Source organism: Saccopteryx bilineata, chromosome 3 (assembly GCF_036850765.1).
Source record: "Saccopteryx bilineata isolate mSacBil1 chromosome 3, mSacBil1_pri_phased_curated, whole genome shotgun sequence".
Lineage (NCBI taxonomy): Eukaryota > Metazoa > Chordata > Mammalia > Chiroptera > Emballonuridae > Saccopteryx > Saccopteryx bilineata.
This window is the reverse complement of record NC_089492.1, coordinates 118,322,950-118,336,376: the sequence shown is the minus strand read 5'-3', so window position 1 is coordinate 118,336,376 and position 13,427 is coordinate 118,322,950. Positions and strand designations below refer to the sequence as shown.

The 13,427-nt window shown below is 43.4% G+C and overlaps 1 protein-coding gene across 2 annotated transcripts in view; it reads right to left on the bottom strand.

Moving 5' to 3' along the window:
- Window positions 1–416: 416 nt before the first annotated feature.
- The window catches only part of COMMD1 (copper metabolism domain containing 1), a 142,828-nt gene continuing 129,817 nt past the window's right edge, over window positions 417–13,427 (bottom strand). For both annotated transcript variants that reach the window (XM_066264759.1, XM_066264761.1), the window contains one exon: window positions 417–632. In XM_066264759.1, coding sequence (XP_066120856.1) covers window positions 525–632 — 108 coding nt within the window. In that variant the 3' untranslated portion in view covers window positions 417–524. The remainder of the gene's footprint in view (window positions 633–13,427) is intronic.

The window sequence follows — 13,427 nt, the reverse complement described above, 5'->3', positions numbered from 1 at the left end:
AACTAGACCCCCCTCTAGAATGGGGCAGAACTAATTCAAATACCTGGATCAGTTCCAGAAGCATTTCTCATTTTAATGATGAGGGTCAATAAAACTCAAGGCCTCTACTCAGGAAACACGGTATTTGGTCAGCCTTGTATATTTCTGAGTAAAATGTTTTCTAATTCTTGTATAATTTATCATGTATAAATTCCTACAATCTTACCCAGGAACAAACCGCCATAGCAAGAGTTTCTAAAATTAACCCCTGCCTGGCCCACCTGCATCCCAGTCTCTGGGGATCAGGTCCTGGATGCCCCCTTTTTGAAAAAAAAATGCTGTTACAAGTGCTTCTACATGCTAAAGTATAAAACCCTTTGCAGTACAACAACTATAAGAGTAAACAGAAGAAATAAATCCCAGAAGCAGAGGCAGGCAAGATTTGAATCTGAGGATTTAATACTAATAGATGAAATTTTTTTTTTTTTAAACAGGTCAATGGGGAGGAATGATGAACACCTTTGCTTCAACAATTCCAACTTCAGTTAGGATGGTTGCATCAGTGTACTGATACTTTCTTCTACCTCTGAAAGCTTCTTCAGGACTTGGTTGACCTTGGCCTCATCAAATTCCAAACATAGAAATTCAGATTCCTGTAAAACATGAAAGGGTGTTTTAGCTAGAAGAGTCCCTCAAGATAGCCAAAGCTCTGGATCTGGAGTGACCAGGTGCAAAGGCCTAGAGCCCTTCCCCAGCAAGCCTGACTCAAGCATCTATATCTAAATGATCATTTACCCAGCACAGTAAGTTCAACACAATGCCCCAAATGAAACTATTTCTCTGAGGTGTTTCTTTTTTTTTTTTAATTTATTTTTATTTTATTTATTTTTTAGAAAGGAGAGAGAGAGGGTGAGAGAGAGAGAAACAGAGAGAAGGGGGGTGAGCAGGAAGCATCAACTCCCATATGTGCCTTGACCAGGCAAGCCCAGGGTTTCAAACCGGCGACCTCAGCATTTCCAGGTCGACGCTTTATCCACTGCGCCACCACAGGTCAGGCTGAGGTGTTTCTTAAATAGTAAAGAAGTATTCAAATGTCAGGTGTTCTCATTATGAGGCATGTGAGAAGCTCTTCTCATCTGTCATCACATTTGATCCCATAATAATTTTTTTTTTTTTTTTACATTTTTCTGAAGCTGGAAACGGGGTGAGACAGTCAGACAGACTCCCGCATGCGCCCGACCGGGATCCACCCAGCACGCCCACCAGGGGCGACGCTCTGCCCACCAGGGGGCGATGCTCTGCCCATCCTGGGCGTCGCCATATTGCGACCAGAGCCACTCTAGCGCCTGAGGCAGAGGCCACAGAGCCATCCCCAGCGCCCGGGCCATCTCTGCTCCAATGGAGCCTTGGCTGCGGGAGGGGAAGAGAGAGACAGAGAGGAAAGCGGGGCGGAGGGGTGGAGAAGCAAATGGGCGCTTCTCCTGTGTGCCCTGGCCGGGAATCGAACCCGGGTCCTCCGCACGCTAGGCCGACGCTCTACCGCTGAGCCAACCGGCCAGGGCCTCTGATCCCATAATAATTTTTAAGGTAAGTATTTAAGTATTGCTGTTTTATAAATGATGACCCCAGGACAGAGAGATGTTAACTTGTATCACAAAATCAGAAAAAGACAGAGTCAGACTGTAAACTCCAAAGTCCATGCTGTCTCCACAGCACCCTGTGGTATAAAGTAGAAGGAGAATTTGGATTGGCTCTCTGTTATCTGGGGAATTGGGCTAACTTGGTTTTAGTGGTTATACTAGAAATTGTGACAAGTGGTGACCAAGCTGCTTGGGAAACATCAATCAGATAATTAAAATATAACCAGATCTTGAAACAGCCATAAATATTTATAGGGCTCTTCTATGTGCTGCAAGCCAGCTCTCCCAAGATTTCCCTCAAACACCTTCCCTTTGATCACTATTAGAATCAACTGACCCTAGATTATGTAGCTATAAAAAGAAAAAGGCCTTTGAAGTACGGTGACAGAATTTTCATAAGCACTAACCAAATCCTAGATGTACATTGTCTTGAGAGACAAGGGCAAACTATATATATTCAAGAGTAACTTTATTCAAGATTCTTAAGAACAATAATCACATACTTTTAAATCAGCATGAATTATTAGAAATCATATACTCCAACTGCCTTGTTTTTTAGATAATAAAATTAAGGCCCCAGGCACGTTAAACGACATGCCTATTGTCTGTCCCTCTGCTGATGGCAGAACCACCAGAATCAATGCTCTTCTCTACAGTTTCCTTTGTAAACACTATGGCCTTTCCCGCCCTCAGCCCCAAAGTGGCAGGCAAAAGATTGCCACAAGCCTCTCTAGAGGGAGGGAGTCACTGTCATCAGCTAGAAAAACCTTCAGGAGTTGATTTTTGAAAAAGTACCTTTGCTGTTGCTAAGCGGCTGTGCTGAGGCTATACTGATGGCAATGAGCATTCCTCAGAAAAAAACAAATGCAGAGAAAAATAAGGGACCTCTCAGATGAAAGTCTCCCAAAAGGAGGAAAGGGAGCTTTCCCTGACATCAGGAAACTGTCCTCAAATATGTTATTGGATAGGAGAGGGGTACAGTCTCATATATAAGCTTAGAAATTGCAAGGTTTTTATTTAGTCAAAAGCAAAAAACAATTTTTTAATAATTAATTTTTTACAGAGACAGAGTGAGTCAGAGAGAGGGATAGACAGGGATAGACAGACAGGAACGGAGAGAGATGAGAAGCATCAATCATTAGTTTTTCATTGTGCGTTGCAACACCTTAGTTGTTCATTGATTGCTTTCTCATATGTGCCTTGACCATGGGCCTTCAGCAGACTGAGTAACCCCTTGATGGACCCAGAGACCTTGGGTTCAAGCTGGTAGGCTTTTGCTCAAACCAGATGAGCCCGTGCTCAAGCTGGCGACCTCGGGGTCTCGAACCTGGGTCCTCGGCATCCCAGTCTGACCCTCTATCCACTGCGCCACCGCCTGGTCAGGCCAAAAAACAATTTTTAAAATTTTTATTTATTATTTTAGCAAGGAAGAGAGAGACAGACATGAACATTGGTCTGTTCCTGTATGTGCCCTGATCGGGGATTGAACCTGCAACCTCTCTGCTTAAGGACAATGCTCTAACCAACTGAGCCATCTGGCCAGGGTAAAAGCAAAATAAATAGAATTTTAAAAAGGAAGCTAGCTGTGTTTGAGCTTCAGAAGGAACAAATTTATGGCAAATTAGGCAGTTCAGTTGGATAAATTAAGAACAGGTTTTGGATTTAAAAGTCTCTTATTCTTCAGTCAGTTTTACTGAGATCTTTAGCCTGACTTTAAAACATTTTTTAACATTCAGAAACAATGGTCTAAAAACTAGTAAGTAGCAGAGTCTAACCTATATATTTAGGAAATTGCCAGAAAAGATGCTGTAATCCCTGTTTCACCTCAGTGAGAGAAAGTTTGTTACAATGATAAATCACCTGGTTTTCCATTTTTGTTCAGAGACAGAAATACCTGAGCAGAGTTTATTAATAAATAGCTAGGATCATTTCTGAGCAGGGATCGTTAGTTTATTGTAGGTTTTACTACTCACATTATCTTTGATTAGCCCTTTAAGTATTAATGAAGCTTAGTTTATTTATTTATTTTTTTAAATATTTTTTTCTTTTTTTAAATTTTATTTATTCATTTTAGAGAGGAGAGAGAAAGGGAGACAGAGAGGGAGAGAGAGAGGAGAGAGAGACAGAGAGAGAAGGTGGGGAGGAGCTAGAAGCATCAACTCCCATATGTGCCTTGACCAGGCAAGCCCAGGGTTTCGAACCGGCGACCTCAGCATTTCCAGGTCGACGCTTTATCCACTGCGCCACCACAGGTCAGGCGAAGCTTAGTTTATTTTTAAATGAAATCATATACTAAAGAGAAATAGCAGGCTAGAGAAAGTAAAAAGTTAAACAAATATTTTATATCCTCTCCCAAACTTCACCTCTAACTCCTTCAAACAATGTATACAATCTTAGACAGACACATAAAACCATACATATCTTCTGAAGAAACAGTTTACCTGAAACTGTATTATCAATGACTAGCTTCATCTAGTTATGTTATCAATAATTTATTAGGAATTCAAGAGCCTTTAAAACTGGATCTGGGGAAAACTGGAAAGCCACATGCAAAAGAATGAAATTGGACTACAGTTTGTCGCCCTGTACTAAAATTAACTCAAAATGGATCAAAGATCTAAACATAAGACCTGAAACAATAAAGTACATAGAAGAAGACATAGGTACTAAATTCATGGACCTGGGTTTTAAAGAGCATTTTATGAATTTGACTCCAAAGGCAAGAGAAGTGAAGGCAAAAATTAATGAATGGGATTACATCAGACTAAGAAGTTTTTGCTCAGCAAGAGAAACTGATAACAAAATAAACAGACAGCCAACTAAATGGGAAATTATATTTTCAAACAACTGCTCAGATAAGGGCCTAATATCCAAAATATACAAAGAACTCATAAAACTCAACAACAAACAAACAAACAATCCAATAAAAAAATGGGAAGAGGACAGGCCCTGGCTGGTTGGCTCGGCGGTGGAGCGTCGGCCTGGCGTGCGGGGGACCCGGGTTCGGTTCCCGGCCAGGGCACATGGGAGAGGCGCCCATTTGCTTCTCCACCCCCCACCCTCCTTCCTCTCTGTCTCTCTCTTCCCCTCCCGCAGCCGGGGCTCCATTGGAGCAAAAATGGCCCAGGCGCTGGGGATGGCTCCTTGGCCTCTGCCCCAGGCGCTAGAGTGGCTCTGGTCTCGGCAGAGCGATGCCCCGGAGGGGCAGAGCATCGCCCCCTGGTGGGCAGAGCATCGCCCCTGGTAGGCGTGCCGGGTGGATCCCGGTCGGGCGCATGCGGGAGTCTGTCTGGCTGTCTCTTCCTGTTTCCAGTTTCGGAAAAATACCAAAAAAAAAATTAAAAAAAAAAATGGGAAGAGGACATGAACAGACACTTCTCCCAGGAAGAAATACAAATGGCCAACAGATATATGAAAAGATGTTCATCTTCATTAATTATTAGAGAAATGCAAATCAAAACTGCAATGAGATACCACCTCACACCTGTTAGATGAGCTATTATTATTATTATTTTTTTACAGAGACAGAGAGAGAGAGTCAGAGAGATAGACAGGGACAGACAGATAGGAATGGAGACAGATGAGAAGCATCAATCAATCATTAGTTTTTTGTTGCTCATTGTGACTTCTTAGTTGTTCATTGATTGCTTTCTCATATGTGCCTTGACCGCGGGCCTTCAGCAGACTGAGTAACCCCTTGCTGGAGCCAGCGACCCTGGGTCCAAGCTGGTGAGCTTTTTTTTTTTTTTTTACAGAGACAGAGAGTGAGTCAGAGAGCGGGATAGACAGGGACAGACAGAGAGGAACAGAAAGAGATGAGAAGCATCAATCAGTTTTTCATTGCGCGTTGCAACACCTTAGTTGTTCATTGATTGCTTTCTCATATGTGCCTTGACCGCGGGCCTTCAGCAGACCGAGTAGCCCCTCGTTGGAGCCAGCGACTGTGGGTCCAAGATGATGAGCTTTTTGCTCAAACCAGATGAGCCCACGCTCAAGCTGGTGACCTCAGGGTCTCGAACCTGGGTCCTCTGCATCCCAGTCCGATGCTCTATCCACTGCACCACTGCGTGGTCAGGCCAGATTAGCTATTATTAACACGACAGGTAATAGCAAATGTTGGAGAGGCTGTGGAGAAAAAGGAACCCTCATACACTGTTGGTGGGAATGTAAAGTAGTACAACCATTATGGAAGAAAGTATGGTGGTTCCTCAAAAAACTGAAAATAGAACTACCTTATGACCCAGCAATCCCTCTACTGGGTATATACCCCAAAACCTCAGAAACATTGATACGGAAAGACACATGCAGCCCCATGTTCATTGCAGCATTGTTCACAGTGGCCAGGACATGGAAACAACCAAAAAGCCTGTCAATAGATGAATGGATAAAGAAGATGTGGCACATATACACTATGGAATACTACTCAGCCATAAGAAATGATGACATCGGATCATTTACAGCAAAATGGTGGGATCTTGATAACATTATACGAAGTGAAATAAGTAAATCAGAAAAAAAACAGGAACTGCATTATTCCATACTTAGGTGGGACATAAAAGTGAAACTAAGAGACATTGATAAGAGTGTGGTGGTTAGGGGGGGAGGGAGGAGAGGAAAAGGGAAAGGGGGAGGGGGAGGGGGAGGGGCACAAAGAAAACTAGATAGAAGGTGACAGAGGACAATCTGACTTTGGGTGATGGGTATGCAACATAATTGAACGACAAGATAACCTGGACTTGTTATCTTTGAATATATGTATCCTGATTTATTGATGTTGCTCCATTAAAAAAATAAAATTATAAAAAATAAAACTGGAGCTTAACACATTTTTTTTTTCAAATTTCACATTTGACTGTATGTACTGTATGTAGTACCTTACTGAAATTCTAATGCACTTTAAAATAGCTTTAGAAACGCAGGTGATGCTTGTTTAAGCCAGAGGTAGAAAGTACAGAGCAATCTGAAAGACTTCATCTTTACTTTTTCAAAGTTTTTCACCCCGATCTGGACCTAACTGATCATAATGAGAAATGACAAGACTAAAATTCCTGTATTTAAATATCTGAGTAAAGAGTTAGAGGCTGTTTTTTATGTTCGTTGGTTGGTTTGTTTTTTTAGTAGCGTGTGGATACTGTATGGGGTAGAATCAGAAAATGATTAGCAGATGAATAAGCAAGCACATCAGTATTACGAGTACATAGTTTGTGATCATGAGGAGTACAACATTGTATTAAACTCAAAGATATAAATAACTATTTTTTTTAAAGATTTTATTTATTGGCCTGACCTGTGGTGGCGCAGTGGATAAAGCGTCGACCTGGAAATGCTGAGGTCGCCGGTTCAAAACCCTGGGCTTGCCTGGTCAAGGCACATATGGGAGTTGATGCTTCCTGCTCCTCCCCACCCTGTCTCTCTCTCTCTCTCTCTCTCTCTCCCTCTCTCTCTCCTCTCTAAAATGAATTAAAAAATTAAAAAAAATTTAAAAAAAAGATTTTATTCATTTTAGAGAGAGTAGAGAGAGAAAGAAGGGGGGAGGAACAGGAAGCATCAACTCCCATATGTGCCTTGACCAGGCAAACCCAGGGTTTCGAACTGGCGACCTCAGTGTTCCAGGTCGATGCTTTATCCACTGCGCCACCACAGGTCAGGCTATAAAGAACTATTTTAAATTAGAAAAGAAAGCAGAGGCAAAATATTAAAATATTCTTTGCAAGTGCAAAAGCTATAAAATTTTTTTTTTTAAACAACTTCTTTATTTATTTATTTTATTCATTTTAGAGAGGAGAGGGAGAGACAGAGGGAGAGAGAGAAAGGAGAGACAGAGAGAAGGGGGGGAGGAGCTGGAAGCATCAACTCCCATATGTGCCTTGACCAGGCAAGCCCAGGGTTTCAAACCGGCGACCTCAGCATTTCCAGGTCGACGCTTTATCCACTGCGCCCACCACAGGTCAGGCTATAAAATTTTAAGAAGAGATCCTTCAGAAGCCACCCTGGCCAAACCCAAAAAACAAACAAAAAACAAAGAAAATAAGCTAGCCTTTAATGACTTACAGAGAAGGACCTCTGACAGGTTCCTAAGGAATGCCTTCCCAGGTAATCACTCTAATATTCTTCAGGAAACTCTTAACTTGTCAAGCTTACAGTAAATCTTTTTTTGTGTGTATGTGTGTGTGGCAGACAGAGAGTCAGAGAGAGGGACAGACAGACAGGAAGGAAGAGAGATGAGAAACATCAATTCTTCGTTGCAGTTCCTTAGTTGTTCACTGATTTCTCATATGTGCCTTGACCAGGGGCTACAGCAGACTGAGTAACCCCTTGCTCGAGCCAGTGACCTTGGGCTCATGCTGGTGAGCCCTGCTCAAACCAGATGAGCCCGCGCTCAAGCTGGCGGCCTCGGGGTCTCAAACCTGGGTCCTCTGCGTCCCAGTCCGACACTCTATCCACTGCACCACCACCTGGTCAGGCTATAGTAAATCTTTAATTTATCTGAAACTCATTTCCTAGCAAGATCAGAAAGTATAACTGAATATTATCTTTTTTATTTTTATTTATTTATTTTTACAGGGAGAGTCAGATAGAGGGACAGACAGGGACAGACAGAAAGGAACGGAGAGAGATGAGAAGCATCAATTATCAGTTTTTCGTTGTGACACCGTGTTCATTGATTGCTTTCTCATATGTGCCATGACCGCGGTCTCGAACCTGGGTCCTTCCACATCCCAGTCTGATGCTCTATCCACTGCGCCACTGCCTGGTCAGGCAGTATAACTGAATATTAATTCATATAATAATGAAAGGCTGTTACTAAGCGTTTGGTTTTCCCATCTACACACTAAGTAACTTCTTTGTGTAGGATGTCCATTTATATGACCTAGGCCCATAAGTGTACTCTGAGCAATTCTTTAGTAAAACAATACTACAGTGATAAAATGCTAAAAATAAAAAATAGAAAGGACTGCAACTTATTAAATACCTAAGTAGAAGCATTTAGAATAATTTCAACATAAAACAGAAATTCTTCAATCTATTTTCTATATCATTATTTTCCATGCAAAAATTTCACAATGCTTTCCCAATTTATTGGCCAAATTTAGAATTATAATACAACTTTGTCAAGTTCTAACACACAATAGTTTCTTTAAAAATGCTAAAGTTGGAGGAGGGAGAGTAAAACTGGGAAAGGGTGCCTTAGGGTCCTGCTAAACCAATCCTGACCGAAGAAGGCCACACACAGCTGCCCAAATTTCATAAGGCTTATTTCCAAAATTTTTCTTTTGGTTTTCTAACTGGCGATGTGGGCTCTTGGTTCTTGAGTTTTGCAAAGAATTCAGAACCAAGAACTCTAGTGTATGAAGTTTATTTAGCAGGCAAAACAAAAGTACACTTGAAGAGAAGAATTGAGCAGGCTGTAAGAAGAGAGCTGCCTTGGCCTTTTAGAAAGTCATAGAGGCAGAAGTGAGCTAGCTGGAATGCGAAGACTCGGGAAACAAGTTGCAGAGGCAAAAGTAGAGCCACTGGAACTTAGGAGAGATAAAGCAATATATATTCCTGTTAGAAAGTGGGGAAAGTGAAGGTGTGCATGTGTGTGTGTCTGAGAGGGGGCACACACACATGAACTGAGTTCTTCTGTCTTAAGGGTTTTTATCTGTTTTCTAAAGGTGGGAATTTTAAGAGAGGTCTCAGGGGAGGATCTCAACTGAATATTTATCAGCTTTCCAGGTGTGTCCTTTAATATGCTGTTGCATCAAAATGAGTGATAGGGCAGGGTCATGGTCTCTACTGATTTGGTCAGTACTAGGGTAAGGGGGTTTGTATGGCCAGTATCCGCGGGAACCATCACAGCCGCCTGGCCAAGGAAGGTTCAGGTTTGATCCAGACAGATGGTAAGGAATCAACAGAGCTGAAAACTGGTGTTCCATTGTCCTTTAATCCTAGCTCGTACCCAGAGAGCGAAAAAATACACAGTGAGAAATATTTCTCTTTCCATTCAGGGCTCCCAAAGCCACTGACTCATCTGAGTTTTCCTAGAATCAAAGGCTTCCACCTCACCAGTCTTATTCACCTCGGTTCCCCATCTCCTTCTCCTCTACGAATTGCTTCTCCTTCCCCCATTCCGCCATTTTGACTGCCTCCTCCACGTGGCTTCCCTGCCCTGCTCCAGCACGGGCTGCTCCTCCCCACAAGATTGTAGTCACTCTCCCCAGGAACAACGTGATCTCTCCCCAAACAGTCTCCTAGCTCCTCCTTTTAAAACCTTTTAGAGTGAAAACCCTCCCCCAACACACATTAGTATAACCACGCCCCTTCCAAGCAAGAAGGGCAATTAATATTATCACCTGGGCAACAGGCATCCACCAGGTGGGGAGTGCCCTCTTTAACAAAGTGAGCAAAATATATCTTTTCTGCCGGACAGGGTTGTTGGGTAAACAAATGTTGTTAAAGTTTGCTTGCTTGTCAAATGTTGGAGAGGCTGCGGAGAAAAGGGAACTCTGATCCACTGTTGGTGGAACTGTAAAGTAGTACAACCATTATGGAGGAAAGTATGGTGGTTCCTCAAAAAACTGCAAATAGAACTACCTTATGACCCAGCAATCCCTCTACTGGGTATATACCCCAAAACCTCAGAAACATTGATACGGAAAGACACATGCAGCCCCATGTTTATTGCAACACTGTTCACAGTGGCCAAGACATGGAAACAACCAAAAAGCCCGTCAATAGAAGACTGGATAAAGAAGATGTGGCACATATATACTATGGAATACTACTCAGCCATAAGAAATGATGACATCAGATCATTTACAGCAAAATGGTGGGATCTTGATAACATTATATGGAGTGAAATAAGTAAATCAGAAAAAAACAAGAACTACATGATTCCATACATTGGTGGAACATAAAAACGAGACTAAGAGACATGGACAAGAGTGTGGTGGTTACCAGGGGTGGGGGGAGGGAGGATGCAGGAGGGAGGGAGGGAGAGAGTTAGGGGGAGGGGGAGGGGCACAGAGAAAACTAGATAGAGGGTGACGGAGGACAATCTGTCTCTGGGCGAGGGGTATGCAACATAATTTAATGACAAGATAACCTGGACATGTTTTCTTTGAATATATATATGTACCCTGATTTATTAATGTCATCCCATTACCATTAATAAAAATTTATTTTAAAAAAAAGTTTGCTTGCTTGTATTGGGGCAGCTCCATGTGTGTATAGTCTATGGAAGGCTTCAGATTACAAATTGCAGATTGCTGCTGTGGGGAGGGGTGATTGCTTGCTATTATTTGCTGGAGAAGGATTTTTTTACCCCCAGCCTGTTTTGCTGGATAGTGCAGAGTGCAGAGAGTCCAGAGGGTGAGTCCAGAGAATGAGCCTGGGTTTTGGAACTGGAGACCTATGCGGCGCTTGGGAGCCCTGATTTCCACCTGCCTGTTTGGCTGGGAACTGCTGAGACTAGTGGGATCCTGAGATGGGAGAAAGGGAAGTAGTCTTCCCTGCCTGTTTGCTTGTCCGCGGTTGGGAGACTTGAATAAACGGAATGGCCCACCATTTTCTGGCTCCACAGTTCCTTTATTGTCTGCTTGAATCCAATGAGAACCTGCATGGCCATGGCGGCGACGACTGGCCTTACAGGGGTCATTAGTTACTGCATCCGATCCTGATGTCAGCTATGGAGTTGCTTCATCTGGTTTTATTCCTTTCCTGACCCTAGAGATGAAACACAACTGAGGTCTTGATGTTATCTCTAGTTTGACCTGTCTCTGTGGTCAACAGACCTGAAGCTTTGTTCCTAAGATTATTTGATGCAGGTCAGAACTTCATTATCCTGAGGGCTTAATGCTTAAGGGAGTGGTTATGCAAGGGAGAAGGAGGGAAGCCAGTCAGGGTGCTGCATGGTGCCAGTGTGAATCAGCTATCTGTTTTACTTTCCCCTTCCATTTGCCAAGGAATTTCCCAAACTTTTTACTCTCCTGCCTCAGTTTTAGTTATTAACTCACAGGGACTCTTGGCTGAGCAAAAATGTTAGCCATAAGGCCTCTCTCCCTGTTTGGGCCGTCATTTCATAAACTTAAATTAACCCTCTGACGCACAGCTCTCCACTTGTGCTTTCTGAGGTTAACAACTACAGAGAGAACAAGAATGTGCAGCAAAGGTCAAAACTGACAATGGCTTCTTGAAGAGCAATTATATAATAAATAAGCTACCCAATACTTTGAATCCTGTCCATCAGAGAAGTTCAAAACGTCTTCGTAAGTAAACCTGTGTTCACCATTCATTCCCATACTTCCTGTGGCTTCTCAGATTTATCATTGATACTGTTACCAAACGCCTTCAGGAGACCTCAGAATAGCTTCTCTGTGGCAAAGGATCTTCCAAGTTCCTTCCTAAGGAACCATTTACCCAAAATTAAAATTTTATGGTTCCCTGAAAATTGTGATTATTCTCCACTTGTTTTTTCATTTCTATTCTACACCCTTCTCTGCTTTGTTCCAAGCCCCGTGAAGCTGGTCTCTAAGATTGTGTCACCCCCTATGCCTGATCAGGTGGGGGCACAGTGGACAGAGCATCAAACTGGGACACAGTAGGCTCAGGTTTGAAACTCCAAGGTCGCCATTTTGAGCGCAGGCTCACCAGCTTGAGCACGGGATCATAGACATGACCCCATGATCACTGGCTTGAAGTGCAAGGTCGCTGGCTTGAGCAAAGGGTCACTGCCTTAGCTGGAGCCCCCTAGTCAAGGCACATATGAGAAAGCAATCAATGAACAACTAAGGTGCTGCCACAAAGAATTGAGGCTTCTAATCTCTCTACCTTCTTACCTTCTTGCCTGTCTGTCCCTCTCTGTGTCTCTAGCTTAAAAAAAAAAAAAAAAAAAAAAAAAAAAAAAAAAAGAGCCCTGGCCGGTTGGCTCAGTGGTAGAGCGTCGGCCTGGTGTGCAGAAGTCCCAAGTTCGATTCTCGGCCAGGGAACACAGGAGAAGCGCCCATCTGCTCCCCCTCTCCTTCCTCTCTGTCTCTCTCTTCCCCTCCCGCAGCTGAGGCTCCATTGGAGCAAAGATGGCCCGGGTGCTGGGGATGGCTCCTTGGCCTCTGCCCCAGGCGCTAGAGTGGCTCTGGTCTCGACAGAGCGACGCCCCGGAGGGGCAGAGCGTCGCCCCCTGGTGGGCGTGCCGGGTGGATCCCGGTCGGGCGCATGCGGGAGTCTGTCTGACTGTCTATCCCCATTTCCAGCTTCAGAAAAATACAAAAAAAAAAAAGATTGGGTCACCCCCTTGCTTTCTGGCTTACATCTGGGTTAGGGCAAAAGGAGAGAGAGGTCAGGATATTTATTCCCCAACCCCTAACTCCTTTTTTTTTAATTGACTTTAATTTATTGTGTTTACATAGATTCTAGTGTCGCCCGGAATGCACACCACCCCCCCATTCCCCTCAACATCTCCCTTGCCTCCCTCCCTATAGCGCCCTCCCCCCTTCCCTTCAGGTTTATCCCCTCCTATCATCCCCTTTCCCTCTGTCCTCTTTTCCTCTGGTCCCTTTGATCCCTCCTCTGCCTCAATTCCATTCCTCAGTTCACAGTGTTCACTGGATTCCTCAAGTGAGTGAGGTAATCTGATATTTTTCTTTCTCTTCCTGGCTTATTTCACTTAGCATGATAGTTTCCAGGTCCCTCCATGTTGTCGTGAAAGGTAAGATTTCCTTGTTCCACATGGCTGTGTAGTATTCCATTGTGTATATGTACCACTGCTTTTTAATCCACTCGTCCACTGACGGACACTTGGGCTGTTTCCAGATCTTGGCTATTGTAAAC